The 22,955-nt window shown below is 46.5% G+C and overlaps 1 protein-coding gene across 1 annotated transcript in view; it reads right to left on the bottom strand.

Moving 5' to 3' along the window:
- Positions 1 to 14,842: 14,842 nt before the first annotated feature.
- Positions 14,843 to 22,955, bottom strand: part of ahr1b (aryl hydrocarbon receptor 1b) — a 33,298-nt gene continuing 25,185 nt past the window's right edge. The window contains exons 9-11 of the mRNA XM_072671592.1: positions 22,422 to 22,563; positions 20,773 to 22,264; positions 14,843 to 16,611 (exon numbers count right to left, since the gene is read on the bottom strand). Coding sequence (XP_072527693.1) covers positions 16,450 to 16,611; positions 20,773 to 22,264; positions 22,422 to 22,563 — 1,796 coding nt within the window. The 3' untranslated portion in view covers positions 14,843 to 16,449. The remainder of the gene's footprint in view (positions 16,612 to 20,772; positions 22,265 to 22,421; positions 22,564 to 22,955) is intronic.

Here is a 22,955-nt window from a genome sequence, read left to right as displayed (position 1 = left end):
AATGGAGTCGTGGAGACCGACCAGACAGGGCCTGGGGTAATGCTCAGCGATTGGTCCGTGGCTAGAAGGAAAGGTAAACATGATGAGCGAGGGAGGGAAGGCCACTCATAATATTTTGATAGAGCTTCTGGACGTTCACACTCCACTGACCACGTTCCTCTGCCGTGTCCCGAGGAGCCGAGGCGGCAGGGCTGTGTGTATGCATGTGTGTGTTTCCCCTCTCCACAGTCCTACCACGCTTAGCACAAGCTAATGCTACGACTGCTTATGGACAAGAGAGAGAGAGAACGGGATGATCTGGAGAACCGTCATTCAGGGAAAAACACCCCAGCTGGCCACTAACATCGATAGACGATGGTAGACTATACGGACAAAAGTATTTGGACACCTGCTTCTTCATTGCTTCTTCTAAAAAATATACATATATAAAAAAAATGTTGTTGTTGGAGTAACTGTCTCTACTGTCCAGGGACAAAGGTCTTTGGCTTTACACCCCTCTATAGCCCACGCCTGGCATTAGGCAGCATGGAGCCAATAGGTTCATCAGGTCTATCCGCTATAGAGAGTCCTATTCTATTGGCAGTACTTCTTCTCTACAGGGACTAGACAAGCTGTGTGTTTGTGTGCATTTGCACATTTGTGTCAGCAACGGGTGCAATCACAGCAGCCGTATGCATTCACTAGAAAGGGTGTCCACAAACTTTTGGACATTTCGACATGGACACATCAACGTTGGTTTTGGACGTCAACCTGATTTTCATCTGCAACTTCAATTCCACGTCTGCCCGACGTTAGTCTAGTCCGACGTCTTCCTGACGTCAAACCTCGCACGGCTCTCGGTTGATTGACTACATTTGTGCTGAAAGGAGGAGAACCTGTGGGAACCTGACTGTTGGTCAGAACATCACTTTGAATTGGGTTCTAATCTCATCCTGATCTTTCAGGAATTCCTTCCGGGACTACGTCGTTCCTGTTGCTGATCACTGTGTCAGGCTTCCTTCCCCTCGTGCTCCTCTCTCTGAGGATGCTTCTGCCAGCACACATAAGCATCATGAGTGTGTATCCGGCCCATGGAGGCCGAGGTGAACTTCAGAACCGTGGAAGAACCGCCCAGTGTCATCCAGAAACACAAACGGTTCATGCGAGGACACATCAGTAGAAAGAGAGAGAGAGAGAGAGAGAGAATAGTTCATTGGCTATAGTTTCCAATACTCAAGGGTTCTGGTTGTTCTAGATTATTCTGTACTCTTATTGATGTTTATGGATGCTTATGAATATTGATAGACATTGTGGATCTAAATGGATCTTTATAGATCTTTATGGATCTTCATGGACTCTTGTGAATCTTTATGGGCCTTAAAAGATCTTTGTGGGTCTTTATGAGATGTTATGGACTCCTATAGATATTTTTGGGCCCTTATGGGTCTCTATTGACCCTTATGAATATTGATAGACATTATGGATCTCTATGGACATTGAAAGACCTCTATAGATCTAAATGGATCTTTATGGAACCCCATGGAATCTTGTGGACCCATCAGATAAACTCTGTTGGTCTAAAAGGATCGTTATGGATCTTTATGACCTCTTATAGATCTTTATGGATTCTTATGGGCCCTGTAGATCCTCATGGACATGGGATGTTATGGACTCTTGTCGATGTTTATGATTCTCTATGGATCTCTATATACATTGGAGGAACTCTAAGGACCTAAAAGGATCTTGCGAGGATATATCAGTAGAGAGAGAGAGAATAGTTCATTGGCTATAGTTTCCAGTTCTCAAGGGTTCTGGTCGTTGTAGATCGTTAAGGACTCTTATAGATGTTTATGGATCCTTATGGATCTCTACGGACCCTTATGGATATTGATAGACATTGTGGGTCTAAATGTATTTTTATAGATCTTTATGGATCTTTATGGGCCGCTGTAGATTTTCATGGACTCTTGTGAAGCTTTATGGACCTTAAAAGATCTTTGTGGGTCTTTATGGGATATTATATATATATATGTTTATACTTATGGATTTTTATGACCTATAGATCTTTATGGTTCCTTATGGATCTTTATGGATCTCTATAGACATTGAAAGACCTTTATAGGTCTAAATGGATCTTTACGGAATCTTGTGGACCCGTTAGATGAACTCAGGATCGTTATGGATCTTTATGACCTTTTATAGATCTTTATGGATCCTTTTGGATCTTCATGGGCTCCTGTAGATCTTCATTGACTCTTGTGAATCTTCAGGGATCTAAAAAACATCTTTGAAGGTCTTAATGGGCTGTTTTGGACTTATACATATATGTTTATGGTTTCTTGTGGATCTTTATGGATCTCTATGGACACTGAAAGACCTCTATACGTCTAAATGGATCTTTATGGAACCTTATTGGTCTATATGGATTGTATGGACCCTTATGGACCTTTATGGATCTCAGTGGGCACTTGTGGACCCATTGGATGAACTCTATTGGTCTAAACGGATCTTTATGGGCCCCCATGTACATTTTTGTGGGTCTTTGTGGGTTGTTATGGACTCTTGCAGATGTTTATGGTTCCTTTTTTAACTTTATGGATCTGTATGGATCGCTTTGGACATTGGAGGAACTCTATTGGTCTAAAAGGATCTTTATGGATCTCTGACTGATCTCAGAATGAAAACATTTCAGGCCGCTCCTCTTGTCCTCGTAAAGGCAGGTCGAGGAGGCAGGAGAGAGATATCATGAGAAGGAGAGGTGATGGAGCAGCGAGAGAGAGAGAGAGAGAGAGAGAGAGAGAGAGAGAGAGAGAGAGAGAGAGAGAGAGCTTCTCCACTGAGCTGAGAAGATTAGGAGTGACAGCTAAGTGTTTTTAAGACTGGCACAGAGAGCCAATTATAGGCAAAACATCCACAGCCAGCCCACACACACACACACACACACACACACACACACATATTCAAGCACAATGCTCTTGTGCTTCTTCTTTTCACCCCCTAGGGTGTGTTATCTCTTGTGGACCTAATGTGAAGACATTCTCTCTCTCTCTCTCTCTCTCTCTCTCTCTCTCTCTCTCTCTCACACACACACACACACACACACACACACACACACACAGAGAGTCCTAAATTTAGCATTGTGGCTTGTGGTTGACGGTCCTGCCCTGACCTGGACTGGCTGTAAATAATTCTCTAATACCTCAAAATTAGATCCAGGGACGCGGCCTTTGTCCCAGCCTGCAGCTGATCTGTGTGTGTATGTGTGTGTGTGTGTGTAAGCACCAGTACTGTAAATGTGTTTATGCATTAAAGGGCCCATCCCATCCAGTATGTATTCACTGGTCACACGTCCCCAGTCCAGACAGCAGGTTAGCCCTGCCCATTCACTTTAACATTAGAAGGATTGTCTCCACAGCCAATCAGAAACAAGCTAATTTACATATATCAGTCATAAAGGGACATCCTGTTTAATCGGAAGCTGTACTTTCCAACCCTGGTCCTGGAGACCCCCCCTCCCCAACACCCTACCTTGCTTGTTATTACACTACATGTCCAAATGTTTGTGGACACCCCTACTAATGAACGCACCCCTTGCTGACACAGATGTGCATGTGCACGCACGAACAGAATAGAACAGGATGAGGAACCTATCAGCACCGTGCTGCCTAATAATGCCAGGGGTGGGCTAGTAGAGGGGTGTACAGCCCCCCAGCATTGAGCTGTGGAGCAGTGGAGGAAGTGTGTTCTCTGGAATGATGGATGGTGGAGCTCCATCCAGTACTGTAGTGGCGAAGTGGTGGTCATCCAACATCCTGACCACACTGAGTTTAGCTCTTGTGGCTGAGTGCAATCAAATCCTCACAGCAATGCCCCAAGTCTAACTTCTTCTCTGGACAGTAGAGACAGGTACTCCAACAGAAGCAGGATCAACTCTTGTTTAATACCCTTAAATGAGCAGGCGTCCAAATACTTTTGTCACTGTACTATTAGCTGGATTAACTTGCAGGGCAGGAAGAAACCGGGCCACTGGCGTCCGCACAGTTCGGAGCGTTGCGTACGGCAGAGCCGCTGATGAGTCACTGATGTTTCCAAACTATTTTACTAGAAACCTCAAACGGAGGACGGATTCTGGGAAAACGGAGGACGGCATGTCACAACGAATCTCCTTAAAATGTCAAACACTCTCTCCAATGCCCTCTGCTTGAACACACACACTTCACAGAGAGGCCATTAAAGCCTGTGTCCAGAAGGCCTCTGTCATATAGCCAAACCAGCTCTTTGGGCCTGAGTGATTTCTCTGGTTTCACCGGCACCAAACACTGTAGCTGTCCTCAGATCTGGGGCCAGGGCCTCTCATTGACATTAAACACACACACAGCTGCTCGTCCTGAGCGCAGGGGCCCGTTGCCCCGTCAGAGGATATTTCCAGGGTGAGGGTGTGGAATGACGGCCTGAAACCTGACCGACAAAAACAAGTGAATCAGAGGGAGGAAGGGGGCGTGGTGATGGGCGCGAGAAGGACAAGAGAAGGATGAGGCGAGTGGACAAGAGAACGAGGGGATGAGAGAGCAATGGGATGGGACAGTGGGACAAGAGGATGAGGGAAGAAGACATTGAGAGGGTGAGGGAGGGATGGGATAAGGGGACGAGGGGACAAAGGGATGATCTGGCGAAAAGACAGCGGAACAAGGGCAGTGATAGTGGAGTGGAGTGATAGTGGACAGACTAGGGAAGATGAAGGGGTGAAGGACAATACGAGGACAGAGAGATAAGAAGACAAAAAGGCGAGAGACAACACATATGATATGATGAAAGGTGAAATGGACAACTGGAAGGCAGGAAGTGGCCCATAGGACAAGGGAATCAGACAACAGGAATGGATAAGGGGACAAGGAAGAGTTGACAACAAGGAAACAACAAGAAGATTGGATGAGAGGACAACTGGATGAGGACATCTGAAGACATGGGAATAACAGGATGGGAGGACAACTGAAGAAAGGGAAGGATGGGAAAGTCGATGAGTGAGACAAGGGTATGAGGAGGTACGGAAGAATGAAGTGATGAGAAGATAAATGGACATGGTGACAAATGATGAGGACAAAAGGACAAAGGGACAAATAGATGACCTCATTGTCCTTGTTGAAACAGCAGTCATACTTCATCGTATAACCTCGTATAAGGGAGTGAGGGCAAAGGTGAGGGATGATGGGGCCAAAGTGAGGGACGATGACAAAACAAGTGGACCGAGACTTCTTAGAGTCTGGAGACAAACTTCGTCTACCCTCCTTTTTTTCCTCTTTCCTCTCAAAGCAAACAGGCTGAGTCAGGACCTTCCCTCGGCGTCACCATGATGAAGGCTGACATGAGGATGAGGAGGGGATCTAAATATTCACCTGTGATTCACTCAGACTTCGCCTTGACCTTTTCCTGACCCTCACTGCCGCTGTTGTCATAGTTTTCCTTCTGTCACGTTTCATCTTCCATTTTTATTACATTTTTAAAGTGATTTCTTGGCCAAATGTCACTGTCCGCTGTCCTGCTGTCCCCGCTGTCTCGGCCTAAGTGTAGACAATCAGCCAAGATGTGTTTGGTGTCGTCTTTGGTTTTGGTGTCGTCTTTAGTATCAGTTGCAAGTTTCTGGCAAGTTTAAGTCTCGAGTCTCTGATGTCCAAGTCTAGGTCAAGTCGAGTTTACGTTTTTGGTGCTTTAGTCAAAGTCGGGTCTTAAGTCTGTTGGTGTCAAGAGTCTCTCACGTCTCGGTTGAGTCTGGAGTCTTTGAGGTGAAATTCTGAATCAAACCTAACCTCTGGTGTGAGTCTGGGTCTTGAGTCCCCGATGTTCAAGTGTGAATCAAGTCTTGAGTCTATCTGATGCGAGTCTGGGTCAAGTCTTGCCTCTCTGGAGTGAGATTCTAGGTCAAGTCTTGTGTCTCTTGCTGAGTGCAAATTCAAGTCTTGAGTCCCTGGGGTTTGAGTGTGAATCAAGTCTTGAGTCTAGTTGTGAGCCTGAGTCAAATCTAAGGGCCTGAGTGGAAATTCTGAGTCCTAAATCTCTGCCGTGTGAATCTGAGTCCAGATTTGAGTCCCCAATCTTCGAGTGTGAATGGCTGTCTCGAGTCTATCTGGTAAGTCTTGAGTCTCTTAAATCTTGAGTCTTTGGTGTTCAAGCGTGGTTAAAGTCTTGAGTCTTTCATGTGTGAGTCTTAGTCAAGTCTAGAGTCTTTGAGGTATGAGTCAGGGTCAAGTCTTGAGTCTCTGGAGTGCAAATCCCAGTCTTTAAGTGTGAATCAAATCTTGAGTCGAGTTGTAAGCCTGAGTCGAGTCTTAGGTGCCTGAGGTGAAATTCTGAGTCTTAAATCTCTGCAGTAGAAACTCTGCCGTCACCTGAGTCTGAGTCAAGATTTGAGTCCCCAATCTTCAAGTGTTAATCGATGTCTCGAGTCTATCTGATATAAGTCTTGAGTCTCTTAAATCTTGAGTCTCTGGTGTTCAAGCGTGGTTAAAGTCTTGAGTCTTTCATGTGTGAGTCTTAGTCAAGTCTTGAATCTCTGGTGAAATTTTAGAGTTGGGTTTTGAGTCTTTGGGGAGTGAATCTGAGTCAAAGCCTACTTATGGGTCCCTGGGGTGCAAGTCTGATTTGAGACCCAAGACCCAAGACTAGTCTGAGACTGTCACTCAGACTGTTATCTATGAACATGGACTTAAGGACAGATCAGTCTTAAAGACACTAAAGACTTGCTGGTCGTCTAGAAGTCCAAATTTTGCTCATTTTATGGACAAAGAAATCGTGACTTAATTACATCGTTGTTCAACATTTGACCACCACCTCCCTCCCTCCACCTCTCTCGCCTTTACTCTTCTATCTCACTTTTTTTTCTGCCTCTCTCTCGCCCCTCCTTTCCCTCTCTCCCTCTCTCCTTTGTGTCTCATATGCTCTGGATTGTTGGGGTCACCGCCCAATTGGGCTAAGGCCGTCACTCTTTTTCCCTTCCCCCAGTCTCTCGCCCCACCTTTGCCTCAGTGCTTCCGATATAGTGTATACGGAATCTGCGGTCAGCGGAACCTCGTTAGATGGGTCACCTGCACCTGCAGAGGTGCAGGGGTCCATGGCTTGCTAGCGACTCTGCCCCTCTGTACCTGGGGCGACCTTTTTTGGTCCATTTTGGTCGACTCATCGCTGTAACTATTGTATCTCACCATGACCCTCAAGCTCAATAAGCAACACACACACGGAGCTCCAGTACAGTAAAACTCACTGGGGAAACATCATGTCTGCTCATGCTGGACCAATCACAGTCCTCCTCCCCTTCCTCCATGGAGACAGGAGTCACAGCGACGGCTGAGCGGCTTCTTAGAAAGCCCCTGGAGATTCTTCGACCTTCTGCTGGAAACCAGGTCAATCCATCCCTCCACACCTTCACCAGAGAGTACTGTACAGTCTGCGACCAGCAGGAAATGAACAAAACCAGCAGCAGAGTGGAACTCCGGCTGGTTGTCCAGCTTGTGATGATGGTTGACCAACGTAGTCATGCTGGTTGGACTGCTTGGTGATGCTGGTCGACCAGCTTGTGATCCTGGTTCACCAGCATAGTCATGCTGGTCATGCTGGTCGACCAGCGTCGTTATGCTGGTTGGATTGCTTGGTGATGCTGGTCTTGCTGGTCAACCCGCTTGGTGATGTTGGTCTTGCTGGTTGTCCAGCTTCTGATGCTGGTCATGCTGGTCATCCAGCTTGTGATCCTGGTTGACCAGCGTAGTCATACTGGTCATGCTGGTCAACCTACTTGGTCATGCCGGTCGACCAGCGTAGTTATGCTGGTTGGATTGCTTGGTGATGCTGGTCTTGCTGGTCAACCAGCTTGGTGATGCTGGTCGACCAGCGTAGTTATGCTGGTTGGATTTCTTGGTGATGCTGATCAACCAGCTTGGTGATGCTGGTCAACCAGCGTAGTTATGCTGGTCATGCTGGTCAACCTATTTGGTCATGCTAGTCAACCAGCTTGGTGATGCTGGTCAACCAGCGTAGTTATGCTGGTCATGCTGGTCAACCTATTTGGTCATGCTAGTCAACCAGTGTAGTTATGCTGGTTGGACTGCTTGGTGATGCTGGTCATGCTGGTCGTCCAGCTTGTGATGCTAGTCGTACTGCTTGGTGATGCTGGTGTTGCTGGTTGTCTAGCTTGTGATGCTGGTCATACTGGTCAACCAGCTTGGTGATGCTGGTCATGCTGGTTGTCCAGCTTGTGATGCTAGTTGGACTGCTTGGTGATGCTGGTCATGCTGGTCAGTCTAATAGTCATGCCTTTTTCCTCTATCACTTAACGGTAGGCAGTGGTGACCTTCCCAAGGATGACTCTCCCACTGGTCACCATGACAACATCTGATTCTAAAAAGCCCCTTCTAGCTCCTCACTAAGCCCCACCTCTGCATGCTCATTCTTGACCCCCCCCCACCTAATGTCCATGCTGCTAGGGCGGAGACCCGCTGATACTGCGGGTGGAGGTCCATACAGTAAATATGTAGCATATTTTGTAGATGTTCTCCTGGAGTCTGACGGAGGGTTTGAGAGTAACTGCAGGTAGAATTGACGACCTCAACCCTTCAGAGCGCCCTTTAGTACGGCAAGGGCCTTCAAGGGCAAGTGCAGAGGGGAAGTCTGGGGGTCTGGGCTCCGGGATCGGAACGCAGCGCAAGCCTTCAGGTTCTGTCCGAGTTTGACTGAAACATTAGACTAATGAGGGTGGAACTCAGCGGTTTCCCGGCGGCCTGAACTCAGTGGTGGGGCAGTGGTGGGGGGTGATGTCGGAGCCGCAGGACACGGTCACATTTCACTGCGACTTCTGACGATGAGTCCCCCCCTACTACAGCTGCCTGGTGCCTAGTAGGGGCTGCTGAGGCTGTGGCTTCAGATGGTGTTAGGACCCCATAAGTGGACATACGGGATGTCCATACCATGTGTGCAGGAACCCAAAGAATCCTAGTAGGGGAGGGAGGGAGGTGGAGGGGGGAATCCAGCAGAAGTAATGTGCATTGACAGATTGTGGGACCAGCAGAGGGGCTGTGGGAGGCCATCGGTGTAAGAGCGAGAGTCCTGAGAGTGCAGCAAGTCGAGTGCAGCACGAGAACAATAAAAACACTGAGAGTTCAGGAGAGTAGAAGACAATCGATGAAGCCACTCAGATCTCTGAGCTGGAAGGTCACATAAACACTAATATCTCCTATTCTAGTGTATATGAGTGTTTATTGAGGTGTGTATGGACGGATATCTCCTATTCTAGTTTATAGGAGTGTTTATTGAGGTGTTTATGGACTAATATCTCCTATTCTAGTGTATAGGAGTGTTTATTGAGGTGTTTATAGACTAATATCTCCTATTCTAGTGTATAGGAGTGTTTATTGAGGTGTTTATGGACTAATATCTCCTATTCTAGTGTATATGAGTGTTTATTGAGGTGTGTATGGACTAATATCTCCTATTCTAGTGTATAAGAGTGTTTATTGAGGTGTTTATAGACTAATATCTCTTATTATAGTGTATAGGAGTGTTTATTGAGGTGTTTATGGACTAATATCTCCTATTCTAGTGTATAGGAGTGTTTATTGAGGTGTTTATGGACTAATATCTCCTATTCTAGTGTATAGGAGTGTTTATTGAGGTGTGTATGGACTAATATCTCCTATTCTAGTATATAGGAGTGTTTATTGAGGTGTTTATGGACTAATATCTCCTATTCTAGTGTATAGGAGTGTTTATTGAGGTGTTTATGGACTAATATCTCCTATTCTAGTGTATAGGAGTGTTTATTGAGTTGTTTATGGACTAATATCTCCTATTCTAGTGTATAGGAGTGTTTATTGAGGTGTTTATGGACTAATATCTCCTATTCTAGTGTATAGGAGTGTTTATTGAGGTGTGTATGGACTAATATCTCCTATTCTAGTGTATAGGAGTGTTTATTGAGGTGTTTATGGACTAATATCTCCTATTCTAGTGTATAGGAGTGTTTATTGAGGGTGTTTATGGACTAATATCTCTATTCTAGTGTATAGGAGTGTTTATTGAGGGTGTTTATGGACTAATATCTCCTATTCTAGTGTATAGGAGTGTTTATTGAGGGTGTTTATGGACTAATATCTCCTATTCTAGTGTATAGGAGTGTTTATTGAGGGTGTTTATGGACTAATATCTCCTATTCTAGTGTACAGGAGTGTTTATTGCATAGCTGCGGTTCTCTGTAGTGGTGGTAAGAGAGTCCTGAGAGTGCAGCACGAGAACAATAAAAACACTGAGAGTTCAAGAGAGTAGAAAACAATCGATGAAGCCACTCAGATCTCGGAGCTGGAAGGTCCTGAGACAACACACACCTCCCGGTGCTTCTTGAGGACATAACCGTGCACCAGAGGGTGGGCTAGCCTTTTTCAGGACAGTGCACTGTAGTGAATGGTGAGGGAATACAGCCTATGGCATGCAGCGTCAAAGCGAAGGGTGGTCTGGGCCCCTTCGTCTGCAAGCCAGCCCCTCTCCGAAAGTTCGGAAAAAGAGCCTCCGATGGCAATGCGACAAAGGCCCTTTAATCTCCTTTGATCGTTCACCCCTTTTAAGTCAAGTCAGATGCTGTCACCATGGCAACACGTACACCGGCCACATGCCACTGCTTGTCATCTACCTTTGCCATAAGAAGATGCTCTTCTTTGAGGCCATCATGTAAATGCCATACAATATACATATTTGGACATAAGTATTGGGACACCTGCTCGTTCATTGTCTTTTTTGCGATTTTTTTTGAGAGTTGGTCCAGCTCATTACTGTCCAGAGAAGATAAGGCTTTCGACTTGATCTTGAAGGAGCATTTCTGTGAGGCTTTGATTGCATTCGGCCACAACAGTGTTAGTGAGATCAGGATGTTGGATGATGATCACCATGTATGATGATGTATCGTATCGTAAGAATATGTTGGGCGTGGCTGATGAGACGCTCTTGTTTCAGTGGCTCGTAAAGTGAGAAGTCTAGAAATAGTGCAGTGACACTGACAGTGCCCCCTGCTGGGCTGGCCTTACTAGAGAGTCTTCACCCCTGCAGAGAACCGCAGTGCTAAAACAACACTGAGTGTCTCTCCATCACTTGCCCTCTCTCTCCCTCTCTCTCTCTCCTTCTATCTCTCTCGACCTCTTATCTTATCACTCTTTCCCTTCTCTGAGTTCTCCTCTCTCTCTCTCTCTCTCTCTCTCTCTCTCTCTCTCTCTCTCTCCCTCTCTCTCTCTCTCTCTCTCTCTCTCTCCTGTCTGCTCCTGTTTGGATGTGTAGACAAGTCTCCTCTCCAGGAGCCCGACGGCCGCCGCTTGCTGTGGCCCTGTCCTCTCACGCACACCCTGTCACACACACACACACACACACACACACACACACGGACACACACACACAACCCATGGTGTGTGGATCTCAGTTCTAAAAAGAGTAGATCTAAATCCCCCTAATGTTGATACCACAAGCTGGAGGTCACATAAACACTAATATCTCAAGTGTTTATTGTGGTGTTTATGGACTAATATCTTCCATTCTAGTGTATAGGAGTGTTTATTAAGGTGTGTATGGGCTAATATCTCCTATTCTAGTGTATAGGAGTGTTTATTGAGGTGTGTATGGACTAATATCTCCTATTCTAGTGTATAGTAGTGTTTATTGGGGGTGTTTATGGGCTAATATCTCTATTCTAGTGTATAGGAGTGTTTATTGAGGTGTTTATGGACTAATATCTCCTATTCTAGTGTATAGGAGTGTTTATTGAGGTGTTTGTGGACTAATATCTCCTATTCTAGTGTATAGGAGTGTTTATTGAGGTGTGTATGGACTAATATCTCCTATTCTAGTGTATAGGAGTGTTTATTGAGGTGTGTATGGACTAATATCTCCTATTCTAGTGTATAGGAGTGTTTATTGAGGTGTGTATGGACTAATATCTCTATTCTAGTGTATAGGAGTGTTTATTGAGGTGTGTATGGACTAATATCTCCTATTCTAGTGTATAGGAGTGTTTATTGAGGTGTGTATGGACTAATATCTCCTATTCTAGTGTATAGGAGTGTTTATTGAGGTGTGTATGGACTAATATCTCTATTCTAGTGTATAGGAGTGTTTATTGAGGTGTGTATGGACTAATATCTCCTATTCTAGTGTATAGGAGTGTTTATTGAGGTGTGTATGGACTAATATCTCCTATTCTAGTGTATAGGAGAGTTTATTGAGGTGTTGATGGACTAATATCTCTATTCTAGTGTATAGGAGTGTTTATTGAGGTGTTGATGGACTAATATGTGTGTAAGTGTAGTTATGCATATGATATTGTGTGTGTATTAGTTGCATGGCTCACTCTGGTGACATCAACCATCTCTTTGCTCTCACTCTCTCTCGCTTGTGCCTCGGCAGGAGGGTGTGTTCTGCCTCTGTTGCTAGGGTAGCAGCAGAGCTGGAGCACAAGGGACTGATAAGTGAAACGCACACACACTCACACACACTCACACTAGGATGTGATAGCCACTTGAGAATGGTCAATAATACTAACTTCTGCTAGCGCCCCCTATAGGAACTCTATGACTATGTTAGCGCTATGCTAACACTGGTTGTCCTTCCTTTGAGCACTTTTGGGGTAGTTCTGGAGATGTTCTGACCCAGTCATTATCTAGAACATCACAGAGTTTGGTTCTTCGTTCCTCTCTGCCCAGTATCCTGACCCACCCCTTGATTGGTGAGCCCCTGGAACCAGATCATCAATGTTCTTCTATCACCTGCCAGTGGTTTTAATGTTATGGCTGGTTGGCGTGGTCCACTAGACCAAGGTTTCACCAACGGCTCGGTCGGAGCTTGGCCAAGCTGTGGCCTGTTTGTTTGTTTTGACCCAGCTGGGCGCTGCCGTGTGGGCGAGTGTGTGAAAAGGGTGGGCGGGATGTGTGTCCACGGCCTGATCGATCGGATAAAAGCATCCGAGAGAGCGCGAGAGCGTGAGCGAGGGCAAGTAAGTGTTTGGAAACTCCAGGGCTGCAGTGGCGTGAGATGCCTGCATTTACACCCGGCCACTCATCCCCCAGAGAAACTACCTGTCTCTACAGCCACAGCTGGCACAACCCCTGTTTCTACGGCGACCGTTCCAGCATCTGGTTTCCACGGCGACAGTTTCCACAGTCACACCCAACGCGGTCCATTTGCTGATGCAAATGGAAAGTGTTGGGTGGGAGCTGACCACTGCACACCGGGAGGCCCCCCCCACTGGTGTTCTTTGTGGAGATGTTCTGACCCAGTCCCATGAGCATCAGTGACCATCCATCCAACCATCCATCCTGACCTTGCTGAATGCAATCAAATCCTCACAGCAGTGGTCCTCCTCCTCCAGAACCTAGAAAAGTAGAAGTAGAAAGCCTTCTTTCTTCTCTGGGCAGTAGAGACGCTTTTTAATCCCCTTATAAAGCATTGGGTGTCCCAATACTTTTGTCAATTTAGCCTAGGTCAATTCCAAAGCCGGTATTGACTTCTCCGGTGGGGTCCGGGTGAAACTCGTTATTGGACAAGTGTTTGAAGGGACGACTCGGGACACTGTGTGTTAGTGATTGCACAATTCCTTTTAATTCCGGGATCAGGAACACACACTTCGACGAGCTGTCAAAAGACGAACAGGTAAAACTGCATATGTATCGGCCCTCCCAACATAGCACGTGTAAGCATATTCAAATCAATTCCAGCGTGACTTTTTTAAGCTTTATTTATTCATTCTTTAATAATAATAATAATAATAATAATAATAATAATAATCTTTTTAAAAAAGACATGGACAACACTGAACGTAGAGCGTTTCCTGCAACTCTGGAAAGTGAACTTCACCATTTATGGCACCACATTTTTTTTCCGTCCAAAAGTGTCCAAACTTTTTTTCTTCTTCTTAAAAACAAAATTAAAACACGGTACAGAAACACGGGTACGTTTATACAGCGTTGTTCGTCCGAAACCCTCCCTACGAGCCTACGAGTCTTGTGCTGGAGAAGTCTGGCTGTAACAGTGCTCTTTAAAATAGTGCTGGCGAGAAAACGTCGGTAAAAAAATCACGTCAACTATTTACAGCGCAGGTGTAGTTAAACCCCCTCCGTTACACTGCTGACCCCGCTTTTCATGTACTATATATATATATATATATGTGTGTGTGTGTGTGTGTGTGTGTACATATTACAAACGTATAACAAAACGAGCGTATGCATAAAAAAATCCCCTCGTCCGAACCAACAAGCCCCTACAGACTAGTGCATTAAGCTAAAGTCAGACCACACCCAGTCCACGCCCACAAATGCGTCCTCTTGTAGCTTCACAGAACATCAGCAAGAAAAGTCCCATTCAATCCTAATGAGAGACTGTAGCTCCGCCTCCTCAGTGTAGATCACAATACCTACATTTAGAGCGTTATTAATATATATTCACCCTAATGAGAGACTGTAGCTCCGCCTCCTCAGTGTATATCACAATACCTACATTTAGAGCGTTATTAATATATATTCACCCTAATGAGAGACTGTAGCTCCGCCTCCTCAGTGTATATCACAATACCTACATTTAGAGTGTTATTAATATTCACCCTAATGAGAGACTGTAGCTCCGCCTCCTCAGTGTATATCACAATACCTACATTTAGAGCATTATTAATATTCACCCTAATGAGAGACTGTAGCTCCGCCTCCTCAGTGTATATCACAATACCTACATTTAGAGTTATTAATATTCACCCTAATGAGAGACTGTAGCTCCGCCTCCTCAGTGTATATCACAATACCTACATTTAGAGCGTTATTAATATATATTCACCCTAATGAGAGACTGTAGCTCCGCCTCCTCAGTGTATATCACAATACCTACATTTAGAGTGTTATTAATATTCACCCTAATGAGAGACTGTAGCTCCTCCTCCTCAGTGTATATCACAATACCTACATTTAGAGCGTTATTAATATATATTCACCCTAATGAGAGACTGTAGCTCCGCCTCCTCAGTGTATATCACAATACCTACATTTAGAGCGTTATTAATATTCATGAGTCCCTCATTAGAGCTGAATGGGATTTTGTACATATATTTTGTAATGTTTTGAAAATACACTAGAACACGTTTGTGGGCGCGCCAGATACACTATGGGGACAAAAGTATTGGGACACGTCTTCAATTGACTCCTGAATTCAGGTGTCTGATTCAGTCTCATTGCACTACAGGTGTATAAACTCAAGCCTCTAGCCCTGCAGTCGGCCTTTCTTCCACACATCAGTGAAAGAACGGGAGGTTCTAAAAGGTTCTGTATGTAATAGGAGACACCGCTTCAACGGGGGTTAGCTGGGTTTAGAACGGGGCGGTATATAAAGGCTGCTGTTGGCGGAATAGTGTGGAGGCGTCCCAATACTTTTGTCCAAATAGTGTAGATCAGGTCGGTTCGATCCGGAACGTTCTGGAAATGCATTTCCTGTGACTTTATGACATCACTACACTAACACTACTAGTAAAACACCTTTTTCAGCACCGGCTTTTCAGTAGATACTGTGAATATATATATATATATATATATATATATATATTATATATTATATTATATATATATATACGACACATTCAGCGACGCAACCCTCCACTGTCAGCTACAGAATCTCTTGAGATGAACTGCTCTCACATTTGGTTTTCATTTCAGACGGCTAATCTGAGAAGCTAAAAGCCAGGCCTCAGATTAGCGCGCTAAAGAGACGGCGCCTTCCTGACTGCGAGGGCTTCGCGACAAGGCCTCGTCCTGCTCGTAAAACGAGATGAAGAACCTTCCGTCTGGAAGAGAAATGCTTAAGAAGACACCTGATGATATATATATATTTTTTTTATTTTACGTTTTTTTTCCTGACAGGCCTCGAAACAAGAGCCGCCAAGCTAATCGGCGCCAAGCTAATCGGCGCCAAGCTAATCGGCGCCAAGCTAATCGGCGCCAAGCTAATTCCCTCCGAAATATAAATGAAAGTACACGCCGCGTTTCCATGGTGAACACTTCATCAGTACTGCCGTTCCAACAACCGTCCATTGACAACTTTCACTGAAGCTAGCAAAATTAGCTAAATGCTAACAGTCACCTAGCTCTCGTTACCACTGTTTACAGACATCGAAAACACACGCTTGCTGCCCAAAAACACACACACACACACACTTACACGCAGCTTTGCGCTCACACTGCACATACGGACACATACTGACCAATCCCTGACCAACACTCTCCAACACTGCATCGTCGCTAGCGTGATACTCCTCGGGTCCGTCCGTTTCCCCAAACAGCGACACAAGGGGGCGCCAGAGTTCCCGCGTGATTCGTTTTTTTTTCAAAGTCTTATTCCCGTCCATCTGTCTGGCACCGCCCCCTCCCCCCCTCCCCGGGAAAGGTTTGTGCTGATTGGTCCGTGGCGAAGGGGGGGGTGTTAGAGGTAGAAGCCGGTGGTCTGTGGATCAGGGACTGGTGGTAGGGGCTCAGGGAGGGCGTGGGGGCTGTTGCCGGGCGCGGTCGTCACGTTGCCGTTGGGTACTAGACAGCTTCCTGTGTAGGCCACGCTGCTGGAGTTGAGGACGCAGCCGTTTTCCGCCTGGAGAGAGGAAACACACACACACACACTTGTTGCGGTTCTCAGGGTTCTAATGGTTCTAAAGCCTAGTTAAATCGTTTGTTCTATACCAGGAAAATTCTTCTAGATGGTTCTCTACAGAACCTCTTACTAAAACAGTTCCACTTTTGTTACAACTTAGAACCCTTTTAACTTCTTATATATATATATATATCTTATGGAACCCTACAACACTTAAAAGAACCATATATATATATATATATATATACAGGCAGCACCCTATAGGTTCCCAAAAGGCGATGGTTCTATATAGGACCATGACATCACAAAGGTGGATGGATAACCGGCTCTTTAAAGAACCTTTTGGGAAATAAGGGTTCTATATAGCACCAGACAGGGTTCCACTGTCGTTGTTAATACTCTAAAGAACCATTTTTTAGCCTTTTACAAAAGGGTTCTAGATAACAACATCTATATAAACATCTATACATATATATATATATTTAAAAAAACATGTTCCACTAACTCTTTAAGGAACTTTTGGAGGTTCTTCAGTTTGAAACTGATGAGGAAGCTCTTTCTTAAGGTGCTTTGAGGAACCTTCAAGAAGGTTTTTAGAAGAAAAAGGTTCCTCAAAGCACCTTACGATGTTCCGTAATGAAAAATGGGTCTCGGAATTAGCGTCAGCAATCATGCCGGCCTGATTTAATGCTGTGAAAAGGACACGGTCAGCATGAGACTTCAGGTGTTGGCCACGCCCACCATCTCACCGCACCAGAATTGCGAGAATTGCGGTTCCTGCTGTGATAGGTGACAGGATTATGGACGGAACGTACGGACGGAGAGTAGTACAACAGCAACAACAGCAGCCGGTTCTAGCTCGCTAACGGCCAGCCCGCTCAGCCACTGACCTACATAACGGCCCATTTCAAGTGGGTCGAGTCTGAAATCCCTGCGACTGACTGGCAGGTTTTAGCTGTCGGTAGAATGTGGAAGCGTCCACATACTTATGTCCAAGTAGTCTGATGAGGGACACGCCCACACCAATGACAACATAGCCTTGGAAGTCACTGGGTAGCACCGGGGCGACCTCGTCCTTCGTGACATCGGACACTTCTTGGAATGAGCCTTATGTCAGATGGAAAAAACGCTATGGACGATATTTGGACAAAAGTATTGGGACACCTGCTCAATCGTTGCTCATTCAAAGAAGTCACGGCTGCTTTGCGGACGAACCCTGGAGGGGGAGGGGGGGTAGTTATGGGTAGGTTCAGGCTGTCCTCAAGGCCACGCATACGGTTTGTGGTTCTGCTTGACCTTTCTGACCTCGTTAGTTCGAGTATGAGCACAGCTCATCATATCGGCCTGGTGTAGCAGTAGGATAGCCAACCAGGTCAAACTGGTCAAGTGGATCGTGCCAGAGGTCTGCAGAGCCAAAGCAGTGGTGTTATTGGTTAGCAGTATGAATTTGCATGTCCGTCAAAGTTTAACACGTGAAATGTGTTCCCTTTGGAAGTTAGCGATGCTAAACCGCTAACTGCTACACCGCTCCATTGAAATCAATGTAATTTCGCTTGCTAAATGTCGCTAACAAAAGCTAACGGATTACAAACCTGAGTGAAAAACACTCGCTAGCCTTGAAGCTAAAGATGCTAAAAGCTGTAACAAGCCGTAAATGGGTGTGTATGGTGTGTGTGTGTGTGTGTGTGTTCGTGTGTGTGTGTGAGTGTGTTAGGTAATGCTGTGGGCAGATTGTAGGTCAGCGCTGCTCATGCTTGACTGGACAGTACAGCTCTATTCTTCTCTCAGCTGAAAGCTCTGACCCTGAACACTCACAAACACACACTCACACACACACACACACTCACACACACACACACACAAATGGCCTTGTAACACCCATCCAGGACTGCCCGCTAGGCACAGAGGTCTGAGCTCTGTCTGTTTGTCTCTGCCTCTCTGTCTTTGTCCCTCCTCTTTTTGAGTGTGTACGTCTACTCCGTCCCCTCGGCTCGGCTCTGTCCCGTTCACAGACAAGCCCTGCTACGCTAGCTAATGTAGCTAACCATTTTTTTTTTTTACGGCAAATGCTAATGCTTTAGCTTGCCAACGGCTTTCACTGCCGCCACCACCATCAAGAAGAGCCACAATCCAGCGAACCGGCCAGTCAGGTCACCGGCGTAGTGTCCTAGATGTGGTGGGAGGGATTGTTAAGCCTAATGAGAGCAGACAGACTCATAGTGTCCCATCAGAGCCCCACAGTCTCCCACTACACTGGAGGCCCATAGGCTCCCACTACACCGGAGGCCGCTAGTGTCCCTCTGCATTAGAGGCCCATAGCGTCCCTCTGCATTCCACTGCATCACATTCCCATTAGCCAGCCATGACCAGTCAACCCAGGCATAAGCATCTCAGTAGTCCATAGTGGAGGTGCTCAACAACATGGACAAAGTCCTAGCGTCCCTTAGGGCTTGGCGGAGCAGCCTTTTTACTGTTAGGACCTGCTGCAACTGTGATGGACAGGCGGTCACTAAAGGTCACTAAAGGCAACCACCAGCCTTCTTCAATCTCCACCAACGATTTTCCACGGCGTTCAAGTCAGGCAACTGTGACGACTACTCCAGAATCTTCCAGGACTTCTTCTGAAATGCTCGGGATCTTTGTCCAGTCAAAAGGTCCAATGGCGCCGCATTGTTGAGGCACAGGGCATCAGAACAGGGACCCAGCTGAAGAGGACTAGAAGCAGTACCCTTGGTTAATACTAATGCTAACACTAATATGTTTGCCAATGACCCTTGTCCCATACTTGTCCTGGTTCTGGTTCCTGTTACGTTGCACCTTCGCGGTATACCATAGAGGTTCACACACTACCAGATCTGGTATCTCCAAGAGTTTTAAACATGCTTGGGAATTTCAGGGTATTGCAAAGTGGGAGAAGGATCCCATCAAAACCAGTAGCAATACACAAGTGGTTGCCACTGGTGCACCCAGCAATGTGTAAGCTGGAAGAATTCGCCCAAAAGATTCACCCACAACAGGAAACTCCGGGGTCATAGCGTGTACTCGGCTCAACCGTCCAGAGAAGAACTAACGGACTCCCTACAGAGTCCCCATTCGCCTCAACCAGGGGTGGGCAACTTGGACCTACTAAACCTGGTGAGTTCAGTCAGGTGTGCTCGAGCAGGAAATCCGGCCCTCCAGGACCAACAATCGCCCAACCCAGACGTGACCACTTCCAGCAAAGCAACTGTGACGACTACCCCAGAATCTTCCAGGACTTCTTCTGAAATATTCTGAAATATTTTTGCCAATGACCCGGGCCTAAATCTTCACAGCCACCCAGACGCGACCACGTCCAGCATACAGCTCTCTGCTGGTTCTGACAAGCCATTTAGAGAAGACGTAGACGGAAGGTAGATGGAGAGAGATGGGACAGCCAGATATGCTCTTGTAGGAGTTCCACAGAAACTATCCTTAGAAGCCCTTATCTCTTTAGGAATAATCCAGGAACTAGGAATCTATTTTAAGAGAAGTTAGCAATTAGCACATTACTACACTGGGTCAATGCATTACTGCGTACTGACCTAATTATTCGTTTCCACGTAAAGTCCCGCTAAGCCCCTAGGATCCATCTCCCGGCCTTTATCCCAGGTAAAAGAGAAAATGAAGGTGTGTGTGTGTTACTTCACCCGGACAGCTAATACCTTAAAGCACTAAAGTCAGAATTACTCCCACACTTTCAATCACAGGTAAAACCTACCTTACTTACACAACATGTCCAAATATTTGTGGACACCCCCTTCTTATGAATACATACAGCAATTTTCGGTTGCAGCCACTGCTCCGTCAAAAAGTACCGTCAACAGACGGTAGGACTCCTGATGAACCTATTAGCACCATGCTGCCTAATGCCAGGCGTGGGCCATGAAGGGGTATAAAGTCCTGAACACATTAACGCTCTTGTTGCTGAATGCAATCAAATCCTTACAGCTATGCTCCTCCAAAATCTAGTAGATCTAGTTACTCAACAAAAAAAAAAAAAGCAGAGGAAACTTTTTTTTGAATCCCCTTGATTTCAGAAGAAGCAATTAACGAACAGGCGTCCCAATACTTTTGTCCAAATCGTGTTTTGAAGGTGGTTGACAAAGCACCCATAGAATGGTTCACCTCCTTAGTTCTTACCTTGCTGTGGGCGGTGTCATGGGCTGGAGTGGAGTCATACACTTCATAGGCATCCAGTGACGGGAGTTCTTGAGGTGGGGCTAAAACCAAGATATGCTCCAGCGAGGAGTTCTGATTGGCGTAGGGGTAATACGTAGGTTGGACCTTTGGCTGTTGCTGCTTCTGATAAACCTGCTGATAGGATGAGGACGTTGCCACAACGCCTTGAAACTGACATATGTCACCTACTGAGCTACTACTCATTGTAAACTCCACCCCCGACCCGGTGGCCATACTGTAATCCACATGGGAATTTTCCGCGCAAGGTTCTACCTGGTCTACCTGGTCCACGCAGCTGTATCCCTGCCACTGGGGAGCACTGTAGATTCCATTAAGAGGGCCGCCTCCATCTGTCGATTTTTGCTTGTTGGGACACGGGGACTGTAAATGTCCCTCTTGCCAGTGTTCCTGCAACTTACTCTTGACCTCGGAAGGGTTCTCCTGACTTGCCCGAGTGTACTGAGGAACCCAGTGACCATTCTGAACTGCAGTCACTGCTTTGACAAGCGCTGAGCCGTTCTGAGGGAGCCTGACCACACTGGTCTCACCGCCCTGAGGCTCGGGTATCCAGCCATGGCATTTGTCGCTCAGCAACTGAGCGCTCAGATGCTGCTGCATCTGTTGTGAGAGTTGCAGAATGGGGGACGGTTGCCTGGGCAGGTGGTAGGGAAGGTACGAACCTGACACCACGGGAGGGTTTTGGTCAGTTACAGGACAAGGGTCAGGGGTGGGAACAAAGGGTTCAGAGGAACCTTGAATGGAGTCCAGAAGGTCCGGGACAGGACCAGGAACTAGGCTACTCCCATCGCTTGTAGAATCGATAGTCCGATTCTCAAGCGAGTCATGGATATAGGACAGAATCTCATTATTGGTGAGGAGGTCGTTGAGGGATGGGATGTAGCCTGGCTCCATCTCCACCCGGATCATCCGCTCATCCAGGAGAAGAAGCTCCAGATCCTCCGCGTTCAAGCCAAGGTTTTCCAGGGCGGTGAACAGCTCACTGTTGGAGCAGCTCTCCTCTCCCTCCAGGGATAGAGAGTCCAGCGTGGAAAGCAGGGGGTCAAAACTCGACAACTCTGGCCTGGATCCTCCGGTTGCGCTGCCCAGCGTCGAGTCCCAGGTTTCACTACTTGCTGAGAAAGCACCAATTTGACCCTGCTCGCTGAACAGGCTGCTGTGGTAAGGTAGTTTGGGTTCTACTGCTGGTTGGCAGACGTACACAGACTCGTCCTGCCTCATCATTGCCCCCAGCAGGGAACTAGGGTCCAGCGAGTCTTTGCTGCCTTTGTCCCCCTTTCCCTTCTTGGCCCTGCCACTCTTGCCTTTGGTTACCATGTTGTCTGGGAAGCCAGGGATGGGGTAGCTGGTCTGGTACAGCAAAGCCTCTCCTGTGGCAAAGGTGAAAGGGAGGTGCATGGAACGTTTCCTCAGATGCTCTCCTCCTTCTTCCTCCCTGGACACGGAAACAGACATGGCACACATTAGGGTCAAGATCCTAACGCAAGGTATTCCCCCTTCGGAGTCCAAACGGCTATGGAGGAGTGTTCTAAACCACACTTGAGAGTCAAGAGTTCAAGAGATGCCACCAGAAGAGTACGTCTCAGACTCACCCAAGCGGCCTCTGGGTGGCAATGATGTAGTCAGGCTTGCCGTTCTTGTACACGAGTCTAGCGTTGGCTTGCACCCATTTCCAGCGATTCTCCTTGGTCAGGAGTCGAAAGACAGTCAGGCCACTTTCTCCAGTCTTGATCACTGCAAAACGAGACAACCAGGCGTGAGGCATCAACCATCGCAACTACTGGTGCAATCAGTGGTTCACCCAGTACTGGGTACTACAACATTTGGACAAAAGTATTGGGACACCTGCTCATTCACTGTTTCTTCTGCTTTTGTTGGAGTCATGGTCTCTACTTTTCAGGAAAGAAGACTTTCTACTAAATGTTATCCTATCTACAAAAAGTACTGGATGGAGCTCCATCACCACCATCATTCCACAGAACACAGCTCCTCCACTGCTCCACAGCTCCTCAATGCTGGGGGGGGGGGGCTTTACGCTCCTCTAGCCCCCAAAAAAGGTTCACTTCCCTCAGCGAGCGAACCCAGGCTAACTCTGGCTAACAGGCTCCACTACCTTCACACTACAA

The sequence above is a fragment of the Salminus brasiliensis genome, chromosome 25 (genome assembly GCF_030463535.1).
Source record: "Salminus brasiliensis chromosome 25, fSalBra1.hap2, whole genome shotgun sequence".
NCBI classification, from domain to species: Eukaryota; Metazoa; Chordata; class Actinopteri; order Characiformes; family Bryconidae; genus Salminus; species Salminus brasiliensis.
Note: the sequence above shows the minus strand (reverse complement) of the source record. Positions and strands in the feature narration are given on the sequence as shown.